Source organism: Petaurus breviceps, unplaced genomic scaffold (assembly GCF_028583685.1).
Source record: "Petaurus breviceps papuanus isolate PSGF00001 unplaced genomic scaffold, PetGlider_PUasm1.0 90925, whole genome shotgun sequence".
Classification (NCBI taxonomy): Eukaryota; Metazoa; Chordata; class Mammalia; order Diprotodontia; family Petauridae; genus Petaurus; species Petaurus breviceps.
The window spans coordinates 34,238,522-34,266,518 of record NW_027187380.1 but is presented as its reverse complement, the minus strand read 5'-3'; the positions used below and the strand labels follow the sequence as shown (position 1 = coordinate 34,266,518).

The 27,997-nt window shown below is 39.1% G+C and overlaps 1 protein-coding gene across 1 annotated transcript in view; it reads left to right on the top strand.

Moving 5' to 3' along the window:
- Positions 1-19,397, top strand: part of LOC138152696 (myosin-8) — a 48,674-nt gene extending 29,277 nt beyond the window's left edge. Inside the window, exons 23-40 of the mRNA XM_069076783.1 lie at positions 1-243; positions 352-528; positions 624-769; positions 1,957-2,047; positions 2,138-2,527; positions 4,936-5,062; positions 5,529-5,647; positions 6,010-6,206; positions 8,672-8,855; positions 8,944-9,109; positions 9,205-9,329; positions 10,712-11,020; positions 12,678-12,881; positions 15,412-15,537; positions 15,628-15,798; positions 16,692-16,796; positions 17,820-17,915; positions 19,111-19,397. Coding sequence (XP_068932884.1) covers positions 1-243; positions 352-528; positions 624-769; positions 1,957-2,047; positions 2,138-2,527; positions 4,936-5,062; positions 5,529-5,647; positions 6,010-6,206; positions 8,672-8,855; positions 8,944-9,109; positions 9,205-9,329; positions 10,712-11,020; positions 12,678-12,881; positions 15,412-15,537; positions 15,628-15,798; positions 16,692-16,796; positions 17,820-17,915; positions 19,111-19,263 — 3,129 coding nt within the window. The 3' untranslated portion in view covers positions 19,264-19,397. The remainder of the gene's footprint in view (positions 244-351; positions 529-623; positions 770-1,956; positions 2,048-2,137; positions 2,528-4,935; positions 5,063-5,528; positions 5,648-6,009; positions 6,207-8,671; positions 8,856-8,943; positions 9,110-9,204; positions 9,330-10,711; positions 11,021-12,677; positions 12,882-15,411; positions 15,538-15,627; positions 15,799-16,691; positions 16,797-17,819; positions 17,916-19,110) is intronic.
- The last annotated feature ends 8,600 nt before the right edge of the window (positions 19,398-27,997 follow it).

Genomic DNA, 27,997 nt, shown 5'->3' with positions numbered 1-27,997 from the left:
GAAGCTGATAGCTTGGCTGATGCAGAGGAACGATGTGAACAACTTATCAAGAACAAAATTCAGCTTGAGGCAAAAATCAAAGAATTGACTGAAAGAGCTGAAGATGAAGAAGAAATAAATGCTGAACTGACAGGCAAGAAGAGGAAACTGGAGGATGAATGCTCAGAGCTTAAGAAAGACATTGATGACCTTGAACTGACACTAGCCAAGGTTGAAAAGGAAAAACATGCTACAGAAAACAAGGTCTGAGTTATGTTCTTTATATTTACATCATAAGTATTCAGCACTACTGATATAGATATATAGTTAATATATTTTATGTTAGAACAATCTCACTCTCCACTTATTAAGGTGAAAAATCTCACAGAGGAGATGGCAGGGCTGGATGAAACCATTGCTAAGCTCACCAAAGAGAAGAAAGCCCTCCAAGAGGCCCATCAGCAGACCCTGGATGACCTGCAGGCAGAAGAGGACAAAGTGAATACACTGACCAAAGCCAAAACCAAATTGGAACAGCAAGTGGATGATGTAAGTCTTTACAAAAAATAAACTTCTTTCTTTCTGAAAGAGAAAACAACAAAAAAGTTTAATATCGAAAAACTGCTTACATCTTTCTGATTTAGCTTGAAGGGTCATTAGAACAAGAAAAGAAGCTTTGCATGGACCTGGAGAGAGCAAAGCGAAAACTTGAGGGTGACCTAAAGTTAGCCCAAGAATCCACAATGGATATGGAAAATGACAAAGCACAGCTTGATGAAAAACTTAAAAAGTAAGCAGCTTTGAATGCAACCCTAGAAATGGAAAGAACAGCAACCACACAAACTGAACACTGTATAATCATAATGACCAAGCCTGACACAGGAAAACGATAAGAAAATAAGCCTTCCTCCTTTCTTTACAAAGTTGGAGGTGAGGGGAGTAGAATATAGATGGGAATTGTGAGTATGGAATATTGCAAATACAGTCAAATTAATTTTAAGTGATGGTTAGTTTTGCTCAATCATTTTTCTTTTTTCTGTTTATTTTTGTTTGTAAAGGATGGTTTGCAGGGTAGAAAAGGAGGAAGAGGGGCGGCCAGGTAGCACAGCGAGTAAGAGCTCCAGTGTTGAGAAGACCTGGAGATCGAATCCCGGGCTCAGACACTTAGCACCCACCCAGAAACACCTGGCTGTGTAACCTTGAGCAAGTTACTTAACCCCAATTGCTTTAAAAAAAAAAAAGGAGGAAGAAAATGAAATCTTTGGAAATGAAGGTGATATAAAGTCAAAAGATAGAAATATTTTTAACTAGTTTTGTTAAGTATGTAGTGAGGAAAACAATGTTATGAGTTAGTCTTTTTAATTCAAATGAGTCAACCAGTCAACCAGTAATCTTGGAAGCCCTTCTAGTATGGAAGCTGAGCCTACTGTATCAGTTGAGCTCAGGAATTCTAAACTGCTTAGCCAACTGGGTGAATGCAGTAAATCCGTCACCAATCTTGTTCCATGAGCAAGAGGGCCAACCAGGTTGCCTAAGGAAGGGTGAAGTAGCCCAGCTTGAAAAAGGAACAGTTCAGGGCAGCTAGGTGGCACAATGAATAGAGCACCAGCCCTGGAATGAGGAGGACCTGAGTTCAAATCTAACCTAAGACACTTAACACTTACTACCATGTGACCTTGGGCAAGTCATTTAACTCCAATTGCCCTGCCTTACCCCCTCCAAGAAAGAAAGAAAGAAAGAAAGAAAGAAAGAAAGAAAGAAAGAAAGAAAGAAAGAAAGAAAGAAAGAAAGAAAGAAAGAAAGGAAGGAAGGAAGGAAGGAAGGAAGAAAGAAAAGAAAGAAAGAAACAGGTCAAATATTCTGTCCAGATTTGCAATAGGATTGGGCCCATGAGTAGGCTCTGAATTTCCAGCTTGGGTGAGATAAGGAGACTTTGATAAAATAAAATTAAAGGCTAACAGTTTGCTGTTCTAAAAGGAAAGAGTTTGAAATCAGAAACCTACAAAGCAAGATTGAAGATGAACAGGCAATGGAAATTCAACTACAGAAGAAGATTAAAGAGTTGCAGGTAAAGTCATCACTTCCCTGCATTCTAGCCCTCAGAGAATCAGCCATTGACAGGAAGGGACTGATGGGTCTGTTTTCCCCCTATTGCCAGGCCCGTATTGAAGAACTGGAGGAGGAAATTGAGGCAGAACGTGCCTCTCGGGCTAAATCTGAGAAGCAGAGATCTGATCTCTCCAGGGAACTTGAGGAGATCAGCGAGCGCCTGGAAGAAGCTGGAGGGGCAACTTCAGCTCAGATTGAGATGAACAAGAAGCGAGAGGCTGAATTCCAGAAGATGCGCAGGGACCTTGAAGAGGCCACCCTACAGCATGAAGCCACAGCGGCCACTCTGCGGAAGAAGCATGCGGACAGTGTGGCTGAGCTTGGGGAACAAATCGACAACCTGCAGAGGGTCAAGCAGAAACTGGAGAAAGAGAAGAGTGAAATGAAGTTGGAGATCGATGACCTTTCGAGTAACATGGAAATGATCTCCAAAGCTAAGGTAATGTGTATTACTTATATGTAACTTTGTTACAAATAAAAATAATCCTCCCTTCTTTGTAGAGGTGAAGGAAAAATGGGCATGAAAAACTGTATAGACTGTCATATTTGATTGATGTGGGTTTTGCCAAGCTGCTTGTTTTCTTTCTTTTTTAAACTTGGTAGTTTGCTGTGTAGAGAAGATATATTGGGAAATGAAGATGAAATTTTTAAAAATGATAACAATAAAAATTTAACACTCTTAAAACCAATAGTAAGACAGGCTAAAGATATCTAATTCAAGAAAATAAAACAAAAGCAATCAAAAATACAATAATTACCCCCTTGGTAATTAATTTTTATAGTTTCTCATCCATCTTTCTCAGTTATGACTATTTTAATTCTTATTTTCTACCTGTCATACCTCTTCTACTTGTCCAAGTATGCTTTCTGTTACAAATGTTGGCCATAACTAAGGGCAAAAGCACTCTCTTCTTTCAAAATGATAAAAATTTTGGTGCAAATTTTCTTATATTTAGGTATATTCTTAATATAGACTAGTTCTGGATTATTGGAAGCTATTGACCAACCCACAAATAGGCCAGCAACTGTCCAGTTGTAAACTACCATATAATAGAGACAGACCCCTAAACCTGTCAAAACTTCTAGGGTTCTTAAGGTAATCTTGGTTAGATCTGGATCAGATTTACAAATCTACCAAAAATTTGGAACAATGGAACTTAATTTTTAGGACAATGTGGTAGGACCCAAGAAGCTTTATAATATATCCAGACATGCAGAATTCCTATGATTGGAACCTGTCACTCCAAGGAGAAATTGACCTGCCTACTCTTGATTTCTGTCCTTAGAAGACAACTGTGATGTAGGCTTTAGAAGATCCAAGTTCTGGTTCTGACTACCATCTTCTCACTGTATGCACTAGGCCAAACCACTTTGGAGTCACTTTTCTTGTTGGAAAATTGAGTAAGTTAGATTAAGTGATGTCTAAAATCTCTTTCAGCTTAATATTTATAATTCAGTTTTTTCACTGGATATGCTGGAAGTTGATTTGGGTCTGAAGAAGATTGACTGGGAGTAGGAGTAAATCTCCTGAAATACAGTTATGAATTTAGAAATGGAAGGAACCTTAGAGATCATCTAATCCAACCCCTTTCATTTACATCTGAGGAAATTGAGGCACAAAGATTTTAAGTGACTTGCCCAAGGTCACACATCTAATAAGTGTCAAAGGCTGGGAAAGGATCCAGATCTCTTTGAGGACAAGTCCAATACCCTAATCTACTGTATCATGCTGCATGGTCCTAACCTGAATGTAGATGCTCCAAAGATAGTCAGGGATCTAAAGGGTAGGAAAAACTTAAAAGAGAATTAGTGTCTTGAGAACATTTAGAAAAATGTGGAGTTATAACACTACTAACCCAGGGAATCACAAGGTCTCAGAACTGAAAGGCAAAATCAGGGGTCATGCAAGCCCACCCACACTTGAACAAGAATCCATTCTCCAATAAAACTGACAAATGGTTGTTGTGCCTTTGTCTGAAGACCTTTAGTGAGAAGCAGCAATACACTGCTCCCGTGAGGCAGCATTCCACTTTCCAATAACTCTAATTGCTATGAAGTTTTCATTATTACATAAAGCCTAATTCTGCCTCTTTGTAATTTCCTCCCATTGTTCCTATTGAGATGAAGCAGACCACATGTAATTTTCCTTGTACATGACAGTCTTTCATTTCCCTCTGGCAATATCACTTTCTCCTGTATGAATCACCAAATATTAGTAGCAATGACCAAGTCAAACAAGTCTTATGAGGTTCTGTTGCCTAGATATATGTCTTAGGAATAAAATAGATCTCTATTGTCAAATACTTTTGAATCATCTGGAAGGCTGATTCATTGCATGCTTTTTCCATTGCCTCAGACAAACAGAGATTTGGAAAAGTCACCTTAAAAAGACCAAGGTCTACTCCCACATCAGGGTCATTGCCAGTCATCTTGACCTATGTCTTGCCACTAGACTCCAATGACTCTGGAGGAGAAAATGAAGCTAATGACTTTGCACAGCTCTGCCTCACTTAAATCCGATTCACTTGGAAGTCAAGATATTACCCAACTGATATCTTTGGTCCTCTTTAAGAAGCAAACAATAACAACCTTTTCCCAAATCTCTCAGAGTGTCTGTCATTCTCCAAGAATAAGTGTTAAAGAAAGTAATGCTAATTTCCCTAGACCTCCAAGGACTCTGAGAGTCACTATTTTAAGGGGATAATATTCATTTAGATATGTCAATTCTGGCATGTTTATTTTCATTATTTTATAACCACTTCTAGTAAATTTGTTGTATTTAAAAGTGACTTAAGGTAAAATTTTCACTCTTCTCACTGTGCTCAGAGCCTCATCATTTTCTCCTAGGTAAATCTTGAAAAGCTCTCCAGAAGTCTGGAAGATCAAGTCAGTGAACTTAAGAACAGGGAAGAAGAACAACAGCATCTGGTCAACGAGCTGACAGCCCAGAAAGCACGACTGCAGACAGAAGCAGGCAAGTTTCTTTGTTGGGTCTGTGAACGTACAGGAGGCAGGGCACTATAGTGAGCATCCTCAAGAGTTCAACTTGGAATCTTCCAACTTTGGGCAAGGCACCTCATCTCTCTCAGTTTTCTATCTGTAAAATGGAAAATATTGGAATTAGATGAGATGACCTCCAAAGTCCATTCCAGTTCTAAATCTATCATCTTATAAAAGGTGAATCACACAGAAATGAAAAGAAAGTCTGGGTTTGAAGTAGGATTTCTATTTTGGAAGGGAGAAATGTGCCTCAAAAGGCAAACTATTATCGTTCATCAAGCAAGTCAGAAAAGATTACAAATTCTATAGAAATGGGGGGGGATACATTAGGTTTCACAAGAGCAACAACTGAAGTAGGTTCTGAATACAGGGATTTGTGAGCCTTGAGTTTCTTTTCTTTGTCCGTGATCCTAATAAAATGTTCTACTTTGTTATTTTAGGTGAATATTCCCATCAATTAGATGAGAAAGGAATTTTAGTCTCTCAGCTTTTAAGGGGTAAACAAGCATTTACCCAACAAACTGAAGAACTGAAGCGGCAGCTAGAAGAAGAGTCTAAAGTGAGTAACTGGTGGTAACTTTTCTTTGTCTGTTTCTTTTTCGGTTTTTGTGTATTTTTGCCTCTCAAGATTCCAGTAAAAGTGGGGGAGGGGATGGGGGAAGATATGGGAGAGAGCAGATTGGGGTAGGGAATATTCAGTGGGATCACTGTTTTGGGGTGGTGGGTAGGGGAAAAATGTGGAGAAAATTTGTAACTCAAAATCTTGTGGACACGAATGATGTAAACTAAAAAGAAAAAGAAATTAATCCATATATTAAAAAAAAAAAGATTCTTTCCAGTAGTTCATTCTTCTATACCGATAAAAATGAAGATTCCCTATAAGCAAATGAAAGTAACACATTACTATTACCATTTTTGTAGGCCAAGAATGCTCTGGCCCATGCCCTGCAGTCGTCCCGCCATGACTGTGATTTGTTACGGGAACAATACGAAGAAGAGCAGGAAGCCAAGGCTGAGCTGCAAAGGGCATTATCCAAGGCCAACAGTGAGGTCGCCCAGTGGAGGACCAAGTATGAGACAGATGCCATTCAACGCACAGAGGAACTGGAGGAGGCCAAGTATGTAGATGAACCCAAGGACAAAGGAAAAGGATGGCTTGGGCTATGTCTAATCATCAGTTGCATAGAAGTGTGCCTAGAAGTCGCTAGCCTTAAATCTAGTGTTAAAGGGCATGGAATTAGTCTAAACTGTGTAATACTCATCCTTAAAGCAGACTAAACCAAAGCCTTCAGAGGTCCTTGTATACACATGTGCACACATGTGCACATGCACATACACACCACACACACACAGACCTAGTATATGCAGAACAATTTTCTGAATATTAAAAAAAATCACTTCAATCAATTAAGCAGCCAAGTATTTATTAAGTACAAACTCTTGACAGGAACTGCACTATGTGTTTAACTACTAAGCACAAACTATGGGTCAGGCACAGAACTGGCTACAAAAACAAAAGTGAAGAGTATTTGCCCTTAAGGAGCTTATATTCTAATATATACATACACACACACACACACACACACATATATATATATGCAACAAATATAGATATAAAGCAGCTACAAAAGTAACCTTGGAGGAGGAGGAGAGACTTCTGCCTCAGGCAGAAGGTAGAACTTAAGTTGAGTCTGGAAGGAAAATATAAATTTCCAGAAGGCAGAGCTTTTAAATGGGAATAAAGTCAAAGTGAGTCATATGACCAATCCAGGTCAAATAATTAATTCTGCTTAAGTCATATAAGGATTTTCTTTTTGCATTGACTTAACAAGGCAGCAGATTCAACACTATGCATTTCTTTGTGGAGTTCTATTTTATTTGTTTTAAAATAAGAGGAAATGGATTAAATTGTAGCCATTTCAACATAGAGAAAATAATATTAGGTTGTAAAAATATCATTGAATGAATGAAAGAAAAACCAATTAAGTGTTTAATATGTGCCAAACACACACTAAGCCCTGAGGATAGACATACAAAAGCTCGTGTCCAGGTATTCTCTAAGCATTCTCTCGGGCTCTTCCTCCATGCCTGGAATGCTCTGTCATACACTCTGACTACTGACTTCTCTGGCTTTCTTTAAGTCCCAACTAAAAACTACTTTCTATAGGAAGTTTTCCCTAAACCCTATTAATCACAATGACTTCCCTTTTTTAATTATTTCCTTTTATTATTTTTTATTTATTTTAAATATTTCCTTATATGTAATACACACACCTTGCTTCGTACGTATTTATTTTTATGTTGTCTCCCTCATTAAAAATGTAAGCTCCTTGAATGATTGTTTTTTGCATCTCCAGCACTTAACACAGTACCTGGCACAAAGTAGGTGCTTAATAAATGTTTATTGATTGATTGAAAGGCAAAGGCAATCCTTGCTATCAGAAGCTTATATTTTAATAGGAAGAGACAACACACAAAGAAAGGGACATTTCAGAAAGTTACTGGGATGGTGAATAGGGCTATGGTGGGAGTAGATTGACACATTCCTTCCAAGAACAAGGACGATTGACTTGGTCTTGATTCCAGAACTAGGAATAAAAGAGACAAAGAATAGTATGAGAGCAATGGCAAGCTGCCTGGAAAGCTTATCAAAAGAGCAGGTAATGTGGGGTGGGTAGTGAATAGAGAACCGGCCTTGGAGTCAGGAGGACCTGAGTTCAAATCCAGCCTCAGTCACTTAACACTTACTAGCTATGTGACCTTGGGCAAGTCACTTAACCCCAATTGCCCTATCTTCCTCCCTCCAAAAAAAAAAAAAAAGAGAAAGAGAGTAGGGAATGAAGTGATGCATGCAAAACTAAGTCCTGCATGAAACAGTGAGGGAGTAGCTAAGCAGGAGAGCAGGTTGGAAATATTTGACTTGGAGTCAGGGGACCTGAGTTCAGAACTTGCTACCAGTACTAGATGGGTGACCATAAGCAATTAATTCACCTCAATTCTCAGAGCCACAGTTTCTTTATCTATAAAATGAGGATAATGGGGGCAGCTAGGTGTCACAATGAATAGAGCACCCAGCCAGGAGTCAGGAGGACCTGAGTTCAAATCCAAGCTCAGACACTTGAGACACTTACTAGCTGTGTGACTTTGGGCAAGTCACTTAACCCCAATGGCTTTGCATTGCACCCTCCAAAAAAAAAATGAGGATAATGATATACACTATTCACTTCAGGGCTATTGTTTGAGGAAATCACTTTCCTAACATAAAGTTCTATAGAAATGTGAGTTTTACTGGATAGGCACCATCAAAAAAATTGCTTGAATGCAATAAAACCACAGCAAGTACCTTGTACTTGCCACTTCAGGGCTCTTGGTCCAGTTCAGCAATATAGAAAGCTATCTTAGCTGCCATGATTTGGAATAGTGTAGTTCATTAAACATACTGAAATATTTTAGTTACATGCTTCTTCAGCTAGGCATTCTGACCATCAGTGTAAGCTCCTGGGTCTTCTAAAACAATTGAATCTAATTGCCATTGGACATTTTGATTCTGCTCTTGCTTATTCACACTTTTGAATCTTTCCAGGAAGAAGCTGGCCCAGCGCCTACAGGATGCTGAGGAACATGTGGAAGCTGTGAATGCCAAATGTGCTTCCCTTGAAAAGACCAAGCAGAGGCTGCAGAATGAAGTGGAGGACCTCATGCTGGATGTAGAGAGGTCCAATGCTGCATGTGCTGCTCTCGATAAAAAGCAAAGGAATTTTGACAAGGTATCCCCAAGCCATAGCTTTTGCTTCTTGCTTATTTTACCCTTTCTAATTTTATCTACTGCCTAGCCTGACCATTCCTGGTGTCTAGGTGTTGTCGGAATGGAAGCAGAAATATGAGGAAACTCAGGCTGAGCTGGAAGCTTCTCAGAAGGAATCCCGGGCTCTCAGCACAGAGCTGTTCAAGATGAAGAATGCCTATGAGGAATCCTTGGACCACCTGGAAACCCTGAAGCGAGAGAATAAGAACTTGCAGCGTGAGTATTTTTTTTAAAACGTTCTGCCATCTAAATGCCATGACAAATTATTGGCCATTTTCTGACCAACCTTCTATCTGTCAATTAACCAACAGAGGAGATATCTGACCTCACTGAACAGGTTGCAGAGAGAGGGAAACAACTTCATGAGTTGGAGAAAATAAAGAAACAAGTGGAACAAGAAAAGTGTGAACTGCAGGCTTCCCTCGAGGAAGCTGAGGTAGGGTTATAAGATTTTTCTAGCTGGCCCTGACCTTAGATTTCATCTAGTTCTAAGGCATCATGAATCAATGAATGAATGCATGAATGAATAAAAAAAATTTATGAAGTATTTACTATGAACAAAGTTTGGGATACAAGTAGAAAGGCAAAACAGTCCCAGCTCTAAAGAAGCTCACATTCCAATGTGGGAAGGAACACATATAACATGTTCTACCTGCAAGTTAGGATGGAAATGTCCCGTGGGTTTTAGAGTGAAGCAGAAAAATGGATGGCAATTTATCTTCTTTAATGTTATTTCCACTGATAAAGCCATATTCATTTCTGATGTTGGAGCATTTAACAGTGCTTAAGACAATTTCCAAGAACTTTCTCTTGTGGCTGTTGAGAAAGCAAGGTCTGAAAAACTTCAGAAGTAGGTACCAGGTTTCAGTGCCATCTGACATCTCTGGATGATGGTTGCAGGGAAATTCTGATGGAAGGTGGGAGTAGGAGTGATGGTGGTGCTCATGGTGGAAGTAGTTGCTGAAAGGATACTACTATTATCCAAGAGCTCTTGGGCTCTTGGGCTTTAGGGTTCTGGGTTTTTGTATCATGGTTTAAGGGGGAGGTGGTAGTGGTGGTGGTTCATCTGGCTTGGCACATACCACTTCTGTCTCATTTCAATAATCCACTAATATGTAAATTTTAAAAGTTATTGAACTCAATTATTTCAGATATGAAGAAAAAACCTTCTAGGTTTCTTGTGCTTTAACTAAAACAGATCTAGTGAAATATATATTTAATACTAGTTCACATTTGCCTAAAACTATAGAGTTGACAGCATTTTCCTCACAACAACCTTGTGAGATAGGTAGGGTAAGTATTATAATATCCATTTTACATATGAAGAATTTGAGGCACATGTAAATTAGAGGATTTGTCTATACGTTTAACATGTTAGAACCAGCATTCAATCACGGGTCTCCTGATTTAGTGTTCATTCTATTCCACATTGTTGTCTTTCCACTTTCAAAACAAATCCTTTAAAGGTTGATTTTATAAATCCAACTTATATGTAAATATAAACTTTTAAAATAAATCAACATATATAAACTTACAAAAAGTTTCATACAAGTTTCTTTCAAATAACAAGCTGCCTCACTTTGTTTAAAATTTAATTTCTAAAAATTTGCTTTATTCAGAATATTTCAAATGTGTATGTATGTATGTGTATGTGTTTTTATATGTATATAGAGAGAGATATGCATATATTGCATAAAATGAGACATGCTGGTTTTAACATAGAGTTGGAATTGAGGGAGTTGATTCTTAGTCCTTGGATTTCAAAAATTCAAGCAGTAATTACTTTCTTTTACTAATTAATAATTTATCTTCATTTAGGCATCTCTTGAACATGAAGAGGGAAAAATCCTGCGAATCCAACTTGAGTTGAACCAAGTCAAGTCTGACATTGACAGGAAATTGGCTGAAAAAGATGAGGAACTTGAACAGCTTAAAAGAAATCACATTAGAATTGTAGAGTCTATGCAGAGCACACTGGATGCTGAGATTAGAAGCAGAAATGATGCTCTAAGGATAAAGAAGAAGATGGAGGGAGATCTGAATGAAATGGAGATTCAACTGAATCATGCCAACCGCCAAGCTGCAGAGGCCATAAGGAACTACAGAAACACCCAAGTATTATTAAAGGTAAATGGATTTTACTACCATTTCAAATGACTTCCTCGCCCAAAAACGTTGTCAGGACTAAAATTGATTTTTATCACCCTTCCTTTCCACAAAGCTATGAAGTTGGTACCATGTAGTTAATTAAATCATAGAAATTTAACATAGTAGAAATATTAGAGATCATTTAGTCTAACTCCTTTTAAATTTAGAATTAGGTAAGCACAGGAATGAAAGTGATTGTGAATCATTCCAGGTCACACAAGTACTAAGTATCACAGAATTTCAGAACTGGAAGGAATTTGACAAGCTTTCTAGGTCATCCTATACCTAAACAAAGATCCCAAACATACAGAGACAACATATGTGTCAAGGGCTCATCTAGGCTCAGCTTAGAGACTTTCATTTTTGAATAGCTCTGATCTTTAGGAAGTTTTCACTTATATCAAACTTAAATTTTCTTCTTTGCTTCTGAGTCTATTCTAAAGCTAAGCTTTATCAGCTTTTAAATTCTTTAAGAAAGGTCCCATGTCCCCTCTTCAGTTTTCTCTTCTGCAGGTTAAAAATTCCTAGTTCCTTCCACTGATCTTCATCTGGGAGGATCTCAAGGCCTCTCGCCATCCATGTTTGTTTAATGTGGCCACCCATTTAACACTTGGAGAGGGTTATTGTGCCTTCTGAAGTGTTCTCTTCCTTGAGTAAAAATCCCCATTTGTTTCAACCCGTCCTGGAATGGTATGGTTTCAAATTCACTCTCCATTCTGTTTATAGTCTTCTTTATGCTATCCAGATTGTTAATGTTCTCCCTAAAATTTGCACACAGAACTGAACATGATACTTCAGAGGTGACCAGAGCAGGAATCTGCTCCTTCATTCTAGAACCTACCCCTCAAAATTGCAGACCAAGATTACATGAGCACTTTCATCTGCCATGTTGGCACAGTTGATTCATGCTGAGATTACAATTCACTAAAAATCAGGTCTCCCTGCAGCCTCTATTGGAGCCTATGTATAAGGTTCAGAACCTATTCCTCCTTATTAGATTTTTCTTTCATTCGATTCTATGCAGTTTGTAGCCCACAATCAATGTATTTTTGGATGCTGATTCTGTCACATAGCTTAACAGCTATTGCTCTCCAGTTTGTTTCATTAGACTTTTCTCTCATAGAGGGGGAGGGTAGTGTGTTAGACATCGAGTTGGAAAGGCCTAAACTCCAATCTTGCCTCTGACATGAGCCATGTGCAAGTCATTTGATCTCTCTCAGCCCCATTATTCATCTTTAAAATGGACACAATTGGGCGGGTAGGTGGTGCGGTGAATAGAGCGCCAGCCCTGGAGTAGGGAAGACCTGAATTCAAATTCGACCTCAGACACTTAACACAAAACTAGCCTTGTGACCTTGGGCAAGTCACTTAACCCCAATTGCCCTACCTTCTCCCTTCCAAAAAGTAAAATGGACACAATAATCCCTGTAGTGCCTGTAGTGTTGTGATGTTCAAACAAGATGATGTGGGTAAAACATCTTATAATTGTCAACTGACATTGTTACTCCAATAGTATGGAGGAGGAGGTAGGGAAAGAAAGTCTCTATCTACATCACCAAGTCATCATAATCTCCCTGTTCAGGTCATGGTATAAATATACATACTTCACACAAGTAAAGCAATTGTCCTTACCCAGGATACCCAGATCCACCTGGATGACGCTCTCCGAGGCCAGGAGGACCTGAAAGAGCAGCTGGCAATGGTGGAGCGCAGAGCCAACCTCTTGCAGGCTGAGATTGAGGAGCTGCGGGCAACTCTGGAACAGACTGAGAGGAGCAGGAAGATAGCAGAGCAAGAGCTTCTGGATGCCAGTGAGCGTGTGCAACTCCTACACACCCAGGTGAGGGGGCATTTGGTCTTTAATTCCCTCCAAAAATAGTGATGAGGAAGAAGTCAGACTGAAGTTACCAATAAAATGAATTAAACAATGTTTGGTAGGTACCAACTGTAAGTCACCATGCTGAGAATACAGATATAGAGACACAGACCCTACCCTTAATGAGCTTTGAGTTGAGAAGGAAAAATGAAACAAGAATGTAAATAATTATAATACAAAATAAAGTGTGGGAAGCCTACAAGAGAAATATAAAGTACCTTAATGAAAGCTTCAAAGAAGAGATCTTTTCTTGCTTATGAAATGGGGTGTGGAGATTGTAAGGGAAAAGATCAAAGAAGGTGTCAAGATGGAAGTGGCATTGGAACTGGACTTTGAAAGAAACCACCTTCAGGATTTTTAAATGTCCTTCTAGTTTCCAAGAAAATATTTTCACAAGGTAAATTTCTATATTTCAATATAGAAATCAAAAGTGTAAACTTCTATATTTCAATATAGAAATCAATAGTGTGAACTGAATTTACAGTGCAAATGACAAATATTCACATGGAAGTAACAAATAGCAGCTACTTTTTCTCAATGTCTCTAAGCCTTTAAAGGTAAAACCTGGAAATAATTAAAAGATAATCAGACAATCTGCTTCCATGGCATGCAAACATTCTCTTGTTAATGAATAGTCTCTTTTGGAGTCTTTAGAGGGGATTTTTATAGAAGCAGTGACTGGCCATGGGATAGAGGGTGTCCCAAAACTCTTAGAGCAGTTTTAAGTTTTATTGGTTAATAATATTTTGCTTTTTTAATAGCTTAAAACTACACAAAAACTTTTGGGTAAAGCTTCTCAAGTGGCAGAGGAGGAAATGAGAAGTGAGAGCACTTTGATCTCCCCTTTGACTTCTCACTTAATTGCTGACTATTTTAATTTCCGGAGGAAGGCAGCCTAAAAGGAGTTGTTGAGCATGGGTTAGGTGTCCTTAGGTGCTTGTTATGCTGTCTTATTCCTACACATCAAGATGAAGGACTTGGAGGATGGGAAAAAGCAGTCCTGGATGTGGTTGTTTTGGGTTATGTGGTGGTGACATAAAGAGAAAGCAAGGCTATGATCCACAGCACAGAGGCTGGTGTTTGGGTCAGGGCATGGCCATCTTGCTGTCAGATGTCAGCCTGAGTCATCCTCTTATCACTATTGACACTTATTCTCCCAGCCCTGAGAGATGATTTTGTAATGATTCATGTTTGAATTAATATTAAGCCCTTAAAAAAATCGGGAGGTACCCTGTATAAGGGTCCAGTCACCCACACTGACATGAAAGAAAATTCATCTCTAGTATGCTTTCATGCCAGTTTGATTTTTTTTAATCTGCACACAGAATGAAATTAGCTCTTCTTCTCTGGATATGTGGATATGTATATTATAAGCACATGTATATATAGACAGATATATGTATATATAGACACATGCAACTTTTACCTGAAATCTTTTGATGCTTTCATTTCTAAATATATCCTTCTTCAGCCCTCTAGTTTACAATTAATCCCTTGTAACAACAACAAAAAAGCGATTCCGTAAAACTAACCAAAATATCAACCTAGCGTGGCTATCCCTACCACATTGTAGGGGTTAAGGACTTGGTATTTCCATGAAAAATCCATGAAAAATGTTTTGACCCTCCCTTCACACCAGAGAAGTCTGAATTGTTATGGTATTAAAAGATAAAATATGCTGATATTGTACAACACTATATATATATATATATATACACATATATATATATATGTATTTCTGAGTTTCTAAACTTTTTCTGTGTCATCTGTTGGCCTTTGTGAGGCATCTGTAGCTTCTACAAAGCTCCCCCAAAATTCTCATTTAATTTCTTATGCCAACCCATAATATATGGAAATCCTGATAGGGAAAGTCACAATGTAGAAGAGATAACTGTATATGTACATACACATAGATATATAAACATATACATGTGTGTATATGCACATATACATATATATTCTATGTATGTGTGCATACACATATGTAATATATATATATTATGTAATAGAATGCCAACAATACAAACAGGAGAAATGAATTCTTCCCTAACAATGCAAAGTTGTGTGTGGCTACTTTTTAGTAATCTTCGTTAGTGAAGAAATAGCTAAAAATGAGAGTTAATAAGATGAAAAAGAGGAGGCTTTAGTGAAGAATAGCAAATAGTTGCTCAGTCATTTCCAGTTGTATTTCTTGAGAAAGATACTGGAGTGGTTAGCCTTTTCCTTCTCCAGGTAATTTTATAGATGAGGAAACTGAGGAAAACAGGGTTAAATGACCTGCCCAGGATCACACAGCTAGTAAGTATCTAAAGCTGTATTTAAACTCGGGTCTCCTGACTCCAGGCCTGGCACCATCACCCCATAGCCTCCCCAAGAGCAAACAGAGCACTTGCTAGCTCCAAACTGAAAGACAATTGAGGCTTCTTCTCAGATGCATTAAACAAAATAGTATCTTAAAATGACCCATTAATCATATTTCATTTATTTGAATCAGAATACCAGCCTGATCAACACCAAGAAGAAGCTGGAGATGGATATTTCTCAGCTCCAGAGTGAAATGGAGGAAGTAATTCAAGAATCTCGGAATGCAGAGGAGAAGGCAAAGAAGGCAATCACTGACGTAAGAGAAAGAGCCAGGCTTTTGCCTGCATGGGTTTGGCCACCTGTCATTTCCAGGTTTCATGCTTTTCTTGTTCTTCTTGCTAACCAGGCAGCCACGATGGCTGAGGAGCTGAAGAAGGAACAAGATACCAGTGCCCACCTGGAGAGGATGAAGAAGAACATGGAACAGACAGTGAAGGACTTGCAGCATCGCCTGGATGAGGCCGAGCAGCTGGCCCTGAAAGGAGGAAAGAAGCAGATCCAGAAACTGGAGGCCAGAGTAACTATCCCAAATACTGACACATTGTCAGTCCATACAGCAGCCACTGTTTTGGTTCAGATATTAGCAAAACCTTACAATCATAAAGGACAAGAAAAACGTCAACCAGCTTTTATCAAGCACTTACAATGTGCCAGGCCCTACAAAGAAAGACAAAAATTAGCTCATCTTCTCCAAGAGCTCAAAGTCTAACAAGGGAGATATGCAAAACAACGACATATTAACAAGCTGTAGAGAAAGGGTAAATTGGGGGCAGTTTCAGAGGGAAGGTGCTAAGGTTAAGGAGGACTGGGAAAGGTTTTGATCACAGAGTTAATGATACCTTTCCAGAGGTCATCCAGTCTGGTCCCTTATCTCCAATTGGGGCTGTGGCAAAAATCTTCAAAATGTTTTGCCATAATTTACTGACTTGGGGAAAAAAAGTTCTGAGTTTAGAATCAGGAGACCTGGTTCCAATCTTTCCTTAGTGTCTTGTTAGCTTGGTGATCATGGGCAAATTACTTCTCCCCTCCAGGTCATCATGTCTAACAAGGGCAGGTTTAAACACCAAGTCTCCAATCCAGCTTCAATAACTCCAAATCTAGCTATATTTTCTTGCCCTTACAAAGCTAATCCCTAGCCTTTGAGCTTAGCATTGTTTATCTTATAGGTTTTTTAGCTTTCTATTGCCCAGGGGTCAGAGAACTAGAGATCCCCAGGGAGTCATTTGTGAAGTATAGCAAAGGAAGACACTCCCCAGGCTGCCTTCCCATAGCCCAATTCAGGAATCTGAATGCTTCCTTTTCCTTCTCCCCCCCCCCCGGCCCCCAGCCAGGGTTTCTTGAAGGTCCTATCCTTCATTCTTAACCCCAAACCTAAATGACCATGTTTTAAGTCATCATATTTGATTATAGGTTCGAGAGCTTGAAGGAGAGGTTGAAAGTGAGCAAAAACGCAATGCTGAAGCTATTAAAGGTCTACGAAAACATGAGAGAAGGGTAAAGGAACTCACTTACCAGGTAAGTAGAACCACCCTGCCATACCATCTGGGCCTCCTCTTGGTGAAAAGCCAATATAATATAGTGTTGTAAAGAGCGCACTGGATTTTGTGACATAAAAAAAACTTTGAAAGATGTAGTTTCTGGGCCATTAGTCATTTTATTACTCATGCTATCAATCATTAATATAAGGGGTCAGTGGAACTCTGGAATGCCAAAGACCTCTTATGGAATTCACTCAAGGTTTATATACCATTGGAAGAATGGGTGTTCCTGAGGATGGCAATCAATTCTGTTTGGTTAACAAGTAATGAGAAGAATTGAATGAGAGGTAGGCTTACTCGAATATGTCCACCTGAGCTGGGAGATGTGACTTTGATTAAGTCATTTACTTCCAAATCACCCCCAGCCTGGGCACCACTTAGACAAAGTATCTATCCCCACCCAAACCTGAGTAGAATACAGGGGGCTTTCCCTGAGTGGAGTCTGAACAAGATTGAAGAGAAAGTTCATCCAGTCTCATTGTCTGCAATATCCTTTAGATGCTGGTTTGGCCTGGTACCTAATGAGAACCTAGGAAAGGAAAAATCCTGGATCTCCCCAGTAATTGGCTATTTAATAATCATTTTTCTCTATTTGGAATCTTTACACCTAAATTCTAGTCTTGGTTCCGACCCTTAGAAGGTATGTGGCCGTGAACAAGTTTCTTAGCCTCAGTTTCCTAGTCCATAAAATAGGCCATGAGGAAAGTGATTTGCAACCTTTAAAATTGTTATTGTCTACCCTTCAAGTTATTGTTTTACATACCTAGACATGAATTAATTTGGTGAATACAAGTTATCAGCCTTGATGTCTAATACAGGGCCATAAAGACTAGCTATATCTCTGGGGATATCCCTAGGCCTACCCAGATGCCTCCATTAAAATTCATGCAACTCTTTGTGGCTTTTGCCTTGAAGTATACAAAGACAATTTGTCAAAGCCTTGGTATTGTGCATTTGTCTTTTGAATGAGTATATTCTTTTTTCCCCAAAATTCTTCCAGACTGAAGAAGATCGAAAGAATGTCCTTAGACTCCAGGACCTAGTAGATAAATTGCAGGCAAAAGTGAAATCCTATAAGAGACAAGCTGAGGAAGCCGTGAGTATTTTCAAAGCTTGGACAGAAGAGACTTTATTTGAACATGACAATTATAGTACAAGAGTTTTAGTCATTTTGATTAATTCAATAAATATTTACTAAACATCTACTACTATGTGTTAGGCCCTGAAGAAAAGAAAAGGCAGCCTTACTCACCCCAAGTGGAAAAAAATTCTCCATTTCAGAATGAGTCCTCACACTAGAGGTTCTGAATCTTAATTTATTTAGGATGGTATTGAGTTTTAAATAACTCACTTTACTGATTCTATATATCATACATCAATAAGATATCCTAAGATTCTCCATCACCACCACTCTTCAGAAAGAGGCAAAAACAATCAATTTTTAAAATTCATATGTGGATATTTTTATTCCTTTGGATCAACTATGGACACCTACATCTTCTGTAGTTCCTTTCTCTGGAAAACTACAGCATTTGCACTGGCATGGTCAATAGTCTTTTTTATTTGTGGCACGAGTGGTGTAGCGTATATAAAGTCAACATGAAATCAGGCTCCCCTTCTCACACATACTGGTTGTGTGACGCTGGGCAATTCTTGATATACATCTCGTTGCCCTAACCGGCCCCATAAGGTTGTAAGTTGCAGAACATTTACCAGCTTTTGTTGGTTGGAGGCATTTGCTCACCAGGAAGGCCCCTTCATTGATGAAACCACAGACCAAGAAAATGGAAGAAATTGATTTGTAGGAAACCCTTAATGAATCTTTTTCTGGTGGCCACCTACTACCCAATATAGTAAGTGCCAATACAAGTAATGATGGAACAAACCATGGTAGTCTTCCTTCCTTTTCCCTTTTCTGCTATCATAATTTGTGGCCAGAGGAGAGCAGTGCTTACATACAGCCAGAGTTTCCTAAGACAAGTGTTTAATAAGCTAAATAAAGGTGTATAACCCATTTCCTCTCCCCTTTTCAAGTGGACCTTGAGTCTATTCACTGTATATCTAAGATTTTCCTGATCTGTGAATTTAATATTATGGGGGTAGTTCTCTACTCTTCCCAGGCTAAGCTGCTTCATGAATTTCCTGGAATAAAATATAATTAAAATTACAAGAACAGCTAATGACACAGGAAGGACAAGGTTTTTGTTTTCCTTCAGAAAATAAGCAACAAAGGGACTAAGACCAAGACAGGCATACTTCTTTTCTTCTAACAAGTTTATTTCTGTTTTAAGGAGGAACAATCCAATGTTAATCTCTCTAAATTCCGAAAACTCCAACATGAGCTGGAGGAGGCCGAGGAACGTGCTGACATTGCTGAGTCCCAGGTCAACAAACTTCGGGTGAAGAGCCGGGAAGTTCACGCAAAAGTTGTGAGTGCTGAGTAGTCAGCATTAACTGAAGCCTCTAAGTGACCAAAGAAATTCACAAAATGTGATATTTTTGGTCACTTAGTCCTATAAATATTGTTTATTCTAACTTTGCTATCTGGGAAATAAAGCAAATTTTGCTAACAAATAAAGCTTCTCCTTCATTTTTAAAGTTAGTTACTCTAAAATAGTCACTACTTAGCAATAAGTGGCATAATCACAGAATGTTAAAGTCCAGGGTTATTAAGCTGAAATCTATGAACTTGTTGTTAGGATTTTGATAACTTCATCTTAATATAAAAGGGCCCATAGCACAAAAAAAGGTTGAGAACCACAGACATATTCTAGTCCAATCCATACTCAAAAGAAATCCCCCCCCATAGTCCTCCATCTTCTGCTTGAAGATGCCGATAAGGGAGCACCCCCAACATCCTGAGATAGCCTATTTCTCAGATTGTTAGGAAGTCTTTCCTTTACCTTTGTAAAGTAACAATTCTTGTTTGAATGAATCAGGACCAAGTGTGAATGGGACATGTTCACCTTGTTCAATTAACCAAAGGCACTGCTGAGACACTTGGTCTTGCCCTCAGAACCTATATAAAATGGAAGAGCTGTCTCAGATCCAGATAGGGATTTTGAGGTTCTGGAAGCAAAGAAAAAGAAGTCTTTCTGACAGAGTTGAGCTGGAAAGCAATAGCATCCCAGCATCAACCAGCAAAAAAAAAAAGAGAGAAAGTAAAATTGTGTTGTGACAAAAGTAGACTTTTCTTGGGACTTCCCTCAGTCCTTGAGTTGGAGAGTAGATACACTAGTGGAATCACCCCAAGGTTCCTGCTCTGAGATACTGTTGAGCCAATTTCCCCCTTCCATTTCTCCCTTAGTTGGGTGCCAAGTGCTACAACAAAATCAGTACTGGGTCCAGAATGGACTGGTGTTTTGCCCTCCATTTTTCTTAGAAAGGTTCCCCATACTCTGGACTCACATATACAGGTCAGATTCAAATCTGACTAACTTAAGAAGGAAAAGAAATTCAAGCTTTCTACCTAGAAAGGAAAACTTAATCCATACCGAGTTTGCTAGATAATATGGGACTCTTCTCAAAGGGATTAGTAGAAACCTGAGGCTTATCAAAAATCTCCTCCTCACCTTCTAGTTGAAAAGTCAAACTGTCCTGAGTGAGATCTCTTCCATGAGTGCTTCAACACACAAGGCCATCTAGTTTGGACAAAAGTTTCCAAGTGTCCCTTTCTATACAGGCCACACCAAAAATTTCTCCAGGGGTCACTGTAGTATAGGTAACAGCCCTTTTTGAACTGGGCAAATTTCCTTTGGTTTCCTATACAAAACGTTACCTAAAGTTTCCCCCAATGGATTTCTGTCATATCTATTAGATGACACATCTGCTAGAATTCCAAAGCTACCCGATAATAGTACAAGGAGACACAGTTAAAGACTAAAGAAAACAAGACCAAATAAGTCCTATACAAATGAAAGGTTCCCAAAAGAAGAGACTGAGCACTTCAGGTTGATTACTTGGGGTTTCTAAGCCAACAGATAAGCCTAATTCTATGGATTTATAGTTCATAAGTATCTCATAATAAGGCAAGCAGTGTAAGTCTATTTAAATACAAGAAAATTATAAACATTTGTTAGCTAGGCACCAGCATTTTAGTTTGCAAAATCTGTAATTCTCATATTAGTTTCAATGTCGTTACTTGCCCAGGATTTTGTAATACTGTAATTATAAGTAACTAAGCATTCAACAAGTCAACAAAAGGAACTCAACTGTCATTTAAGGAAGCATTAGAAAACATACTGCTGTGAAACCAAAGTTTCAAAGGAAGCTAAATTAATAATGATCTGAAGAATGGTTGCCTTCCCCTTAAAGAGAATCAACCCCAGCCTATGGAAGACAGGTGTCCTTCCTACCACAATGAAGTAACAAAGGGCAGATAGATTTAATTTGGAGGACCTTGTAAAATTGTTCCTAGAATTTCTCTACCTCTTTATCTTCTGCATTGATATTGGTGAATAAGTTGCAATTATTTTCATGGTGGTCTTTTTGTAAGTATTTGTCATGGGTACTGCAATGGGAAATAACTAATGATCTATAGATCATTAAATTAAATGATGCTCCTTATTTACTTTAGATTAACATGATAGAACCAACTCATCCACCTCTTTTATTTGCCTCTCCAAAGGGAAGTTGTGAGCCATCCTTCCATTTAACTACATGACAAGATTAATGATACAGTGGAGCACTGGCTCTGCAGAGGACCAGTGTTCAAATCTCTTCTCTAATATGATCATGGGCAAGTCATCTAATTTCCCTGGATGCCCATTTATTCATCTGTAATATCACTCCAGAAGATTTCTAAGGTATCTTCAAGATCTAGGTATATGATGCTCTGGTTTCATTTATAGTTAGTCAAGGTTAATATGATTTAGTTCCTCTGTAAGAATGTACCTTCATCAGGGGAGGCTAGGTGGCACAGTGAATAGAGCACCAGCCCTGGAGTCAGGAGGACCTGAGTTCAAATTCTGCCTCAGACACTTAACACTTACTAGCCATGTGACCTTGGGCAAGTCACCTAATCCCAATTGCCCCTCCAAAAAAACAAAAAGAATGTCCCTTCATCAGTCTATGGACAAAGATATCTCATTTAGATTTCCAATAAAGTTTACAAACAATTTAGAGGCTGTGTGATTCTTAGCAACCTCTGTCCCCTTATTTCTGCCACCATCACTGCTGAGCTGAAGGAGACCACTGCATATGATGAAGGATCATTTTATGTTTTACTCTGTTTTATGGCTTGCCATGAATTAATTAGCAAGTGGCCTCTCTGTACTTAGCTTGAGTGATCCTCAAAGAGCTGTCTCAATATGTTGCCAGGATCATTCTGGAAGCCTTGTTAGTCTGACAGGTCCTAGCAGAGCTTGTACTCTACTGTCATGGCTTTTGAGAACCCAAGGTTATATCTACCCCTCAAGGAGGAATTGAAATAGAACTTTGTGAAACAGCTGACTTAGACTAACTCCCTACTAGCTATTTTTCTTCTGACCTTTCCAGTCTGACGATCACTCTCCTTGGCTGAAAAAAAGCAGAAGCAAATATGAAACTAAGAAGTTCTGCCTTCTTTTTGTCATCTGTTGTTAGTGTCTTATATACCTCTAATGATTGCTTCTTTGATCTTTTCCCTAATGTAGCCATATTAAAAAAAAAACAAACCAAAAACATTTATGTGGTCCTTAGTCAGTTTTAGTTCATCTGTGCTTTGTATTTATCTTCTATTATCTACTCTTCTCCTTCTGAACATGCCTTTTCAAAATATAAGTTGGTCAGCAAGTTGCCTGTGCATCCAAATCAGTCTTCTTTGATAACTCTTCCTCTCCCTATTCGACTGAATTGTCTTTGTGTCTTCAGGACTTCATTCTTGAAAATATCTTCATCCCTCCTGGGCTGACTTCCCCTGCAAAGTTTTAATCTAGGGGTCCTGACTTGCCTTTCTCTATAACCTTGGAAATCCATTGTATCAAAATTTTAGGTGCACGTCAAACAGGCTCTCCTCTCTTCCATCACAAATTCTAACTTCCTTCCAAGATTCTGAATACTTCTGATGCTATAACCAGGTTCTCTGTCAGTCCACAATAATTAAGAATCAGATACAGAATAGAAATTTTCATCAATTGTTTCCCTATGTTGTGATGGATGGAAATAATTTCTGGTTCTTCATTTCAAAAGGAAATAAATAAATATAAGGGAACATTAGGAGGAATAAAGAAAACATTGCTACTGTCAATTTTTCATTATAAATGTTTTAATACTTTATGTTTATCTTGTGTTAGCTAATGTTTAAAACAATTTTTGAAGGCAAATGAGTGACAAAATTTGTTTCCTTATTTAAAAAATCCTCAATAATATGAGATGATATGCCTGTTTATGTCTATTATTATAGAACCATAATATTATCTTTAAAGATTTTAGTGGTCCTACTATATTATAATTTGGGAAATGTAACATTATGGAAAACTTCTTCTGTCTCTGCATATCATTCATCCCTTGCCATTCTCTGTACCTTTTTTGATTATGCATGACTTTTCTCTCATTAGTTGGGGGTAGATGTGTATCTGTGTTCCTCTGTGTGTGTGTATCCTCTGTGTATCTCTCTATTTCTTTTTTCCCTCTGGCTTACACTGGGAGTGAGTACAAACTGTACGCTTAAGTGTGTTTTTTTCTCTCTCTTTTCATCTCCCATTCCCTCCACATTTCACTTCTGTCTTTCTGAAATGTTAGATTCTAATGGTTTATGGTATAAATTTATTCATTTAATGGGTTAAAGAATTGATTAAAATTTCAGAGGCAAGAACACTCCCCTTGATACCACAACAGAGTACAGCCCCTTCATTTGATAGAAAGGAAAAGGCACCACAAATTACATCAGAAGCATAATTAGAAAACTGATCTTTGACATCTCTTTCTATTACATCATGCTGTATTCCTAAATGAAAACCCCCAAGCCAAACTGTCTTAGCAGAGGGTGAGAGGGTGTCAGCATTCCCTTCCTAAAATAATGACAGAAAAGATGATGGAGTAGAAACAGGACCTCCCCGCTGCTCCGGCTTCCACCTTCCCCAATCCATGTAAAAAGGGGACTCTGAACAAACTTTGGAGCTGGAGAACCACAAAATGACACAGAGAAGCTAACCTCCCACTGAGGACAGCCCAGCAAGCTGGCAGAAATCGGCCAGCACAGTGCTCTGGGAGCTGAGTCCAACTCCACACCAAGGCTTTAGCCCCAAGGAGGGCCTGACCAGCCGACAGCCAGAGGGATGCCAGATCAACAGCAGCTGTGGCTGTTTCCAGAATTATCAGCACATAGATGCAAAGGACAAAGTGAGAGGTCAGCGCAGTCTGGACTTTGGGACCCAGTAAGTGGGAGTGCTTGTCTTTTTGCCCCCAGGGCGAGAAGCTGCTGAGACGCTGGCACAGCCAGCCAGCCTCATGTGGCAGCTTCAGCTCCTGGTCTGCAGAGTGTAGGGGGACCAAGCACCAGTCTGAGGGGCAATCGCTCTTGCTTTAACCTGCTTGGATCTGGATTGCAGTCTAGGATGGAGGTCCTGGGGTGCGTGTCCAGCTTGCCAGAGCATGTGGAGACTTCAGAGAAGGCACCCATCTAATATCTTCAGCAGCTGAGAAAACCCCAGCATTTGGGATGAAAGCTCCCCTGTCTGGTGGCAGAGTCCTACTGTAGCAAAAAGCCCAGGAGTCAAGTGACTGAGGGATGACATGACCAGGCAAAGGAAACAAAGCAGACAGAAGATTCCAACATTAGACTCCTATTTTGGGGACAAAAAGGAGCAAAGCATGGAGCAGGAGGAAGACAGTGAAGTCAGAACTCCTGCACCAAAAGCTTCAAAGGAAAATACGATATGGTCTGGTTACAGACCATAGAGGACCTTAAGAAGCAGATAAGAGAAATGGAGGAAAAATTGGGAAGAGAAATGAGGACAATGCAAGAAATTACAAAATGAGAGTCAACAGCCTGACTGAGGAAAATCATACCTTAAAAAAAAGACTAACTCAAATGGCAAAGGAGACTCAAAAATGCAATGAGAAGAAGAATGCCTTAAAAAGTCGAATTTGTCAGATGAAAAAAGAATCTCAAAAGCTCCCTGAGGAGAATCATTGCTTCAGAATTAGATTGGAGCAAATGGAAGCTAGTGACTTTATGAGAAATTAAGATGCTGTTAAACAGATCCAAACAAATGAAAGAATGGAAGGCAATGTGAAATATCTCATGGGAAAAACCACTGACCTGGAAAATAGATCTAGGAGAGATAATTTAAAAATTATTGGACTACCTGAAAGCCATGATCAAAGTAACAACCTAGAAATAATCCTCCAAGAAATTCTCAAGGAAAACTGCCCTGATGTTTTAGAACCAGAGGGCAAAATAGAGGTTGAAAGAATCCACAGATCACCTCCTGAAAAAGGTCCCCCCAAAAAAACTCCTAGGAATATTATAGCCAGGTTCTGGAATTCCCAGATTAAGGAGAGAATATTACAAGCAGCCAGGAAGAAACAATTTGAATATTGTGGAAACACAATCAGGATAACCCAGGATCTGGCAGCTTCTACACTGAGGGATCAGAGGGCTTAGAATATGATATTCTGGAGGTTAAAGGAGCTGGGATTAAAACCAAGAATCACCTACCCAGCAAAACCGAGTATCATGTTTCAGGGGAAAATATGGTCATTTAGTGGAATAGAGGACTCTCAAGAATTCTTGATTTTTTTTTTTGCCTTTTTGTAGGGCAATTGGAGTTAAGTAACTTGCCCAACATTACATGGCTAGTTTTTTTGTGTTAAATGTCTGAGTCTGGAACCGAACTCAGGTCCTCCCGACTCTGGGGCCGGCGCTTTAATTATTGCGCCACTTAGCCACCCCTAGACTTTCAAACATTCTTGATGAAAAAAACAGAGTTCAATAGAAAGTTTGACATTCAGATACAAGAAGCAAGAGAAGCATGAGAAGCTAATCTCAACTATCACCTCCTCTCAGACCCTGGTGGAGACACCCTGAAAGACTGAGCCTAAGAGCCCTGGTTAGAAGAGTAGCCCCCAAACCATCAGTCCTACTTCCAACCTATCTGCCACAACTTCATCCCAAGGAGCAACATATTTGAAGATACATTCTATCAACTAACTCAACAGGTGTAGGCAACCCTACCTTCTAAACAGCCACAACTACTGAAGACAAATAAAAAAAATTCTCACCACCCAAAGACTTCAATTCTGTCAACATCCAAAGCAAATATGGTTTTATTAATGGAAATGACATTAATACATTGACATCTGCTTTACTTCTATACCCAAAGGACCATATAACCTTTCTATCTGATTTTTAGCTAAAACTTCCTATTTATGTAGTCATCCCATATTAGAATGTGAGTTCTTTGAAAGCATGGAATATTATACTTTTATGTATCTGCTTAGCACAAGGCTCTGTATATGGCATTTAGTAAATGTTTTTTCATTTGTTCAAAAAATACATACATACATATATATATATTTTTTCTCTCTCTTTTAACACAAGGGAGAATTTTCTTCTTTCTGTAGCTCAAGAGGCAACAATGCTGGATTTCACGAGGGCAGAAACAGAGTTAGGGTTGCTAAATTCTGTTGTAAGTACTGTTCTCCCCATCTGCCCACTGCTGAGACTCTTTTTCTTACTTAGGAAAATCTGACTGGAGCAGGCAGTGAGGGCTTTCCAGGGAAACCACCGTGTACATATAGTACGTAACCAAATCTATTTTAATGCCAGGCAGCACAGTTTACAGCCGGTTGGCTGGCAGCTGCTATGTGTTTACTCCAGCAATTTAATCCCCACAGAAGAGTGACGTGAGATTCAGCAGCATCTCGCAGCTGTTTTAATTGTCCATAGTATCAATAACCTCTTTTTATTGTTGCTGTTTTTTCTGTTCTTTCTGTACATTTAAGCTGAAGTGTCTGAGGTCTGAGGCCTATTTTTAATCTGGGTTTTTGAAAACGCCTTTGCTCAAGTTTAGGAAAAGAATCTTAAAATACAGGTCTAACCATGTCATCCCTCTACTCAACAAACTCCTGTGGCTCCCTATCACCTTCAGCTTCAAGTATAAAAATCTGTCTGGCATTCAAAGCCCTTCATATTCTGCCCTCCACTACACTTTCTTAGTCTTCTTACATCTTAAACACCCCATATACACACTCCATGTACTCTGAAATTCAGTGACACTGGTCTCTTTCCTGTTCTTTGAACAAGGCAGTCCATATCCTTACTCTGGGCAAATAATAGCTTTCTCCCATGCCTGGAATGCTCTCCACCTCATTCCCACCTCCTGGCTTCCTTTAAGTCCCAGTCAAAAGCCTACCTTCTTTTTTTTTCTTGGAGAGTACTTGGGGCTAAGTGACTTGCCCTAGGTCACATGGCTAGTTTGTGTGTGTGTGTGTGTGTGTGTGTGTGTGTGTGTGTGTGTGTGTGTGAAGTGTCTGAGGCTGGATTTGAACTCAGGTACTCCTGACTCCAGCGCTGGTACTCTATTCACTGTGCCACCTAGCCGCCCCAACAGCTTCCTTTCTATAGGAAGCCTTTCTTGATCCTTCTTAATGATAGTGTCTTCCCCCTAGTGATTATCTCCAGTTCAGCCTCTACCTCTCATCTTTGTAGATAGTCATTTATGTATCATCTCCTTTAGACTGAATTGTGAGCTCCCTGAGAATAGGGAGTGTCCTTTGCCTTTCTTTGCATCCCCAGTGCTTGGCACAGTTACTGGAACATAGTAGGCCTTTAATTAATATTTATTGATTGATTGACTGACTGATATGCTCCTATCCACAAGCAAAAGGAAGAGCATTTAAAAGTTGAACTTACTTCAAGTGCTTTAATACCTCACCTTCTCTCTCAGTAGCCACATACTGGGAAAAATGAAACATTGTACCTAAATCCAGGGACGTGAAGTTTGGAAAATTAGTTCATCATTAGGTAAAAAAATTTAGTATTCCAAACTGACTGTATTCATCTGAGAGAGAACATAGGATAGCATACTGCTCTTGGAATCAAAAGACCTGAGTCTGCATCTCTTGGTCCTCACCCATGTAACCTTGGGGAAGTCACTTAAGAAGAACTCACAATTCTAAAGCATTAAGGTTTTTTTTTTAAAGCAATCAGGGTTAAGTAACCTGCTCAAGGTTACACAGCCAGTTATTTCTGGG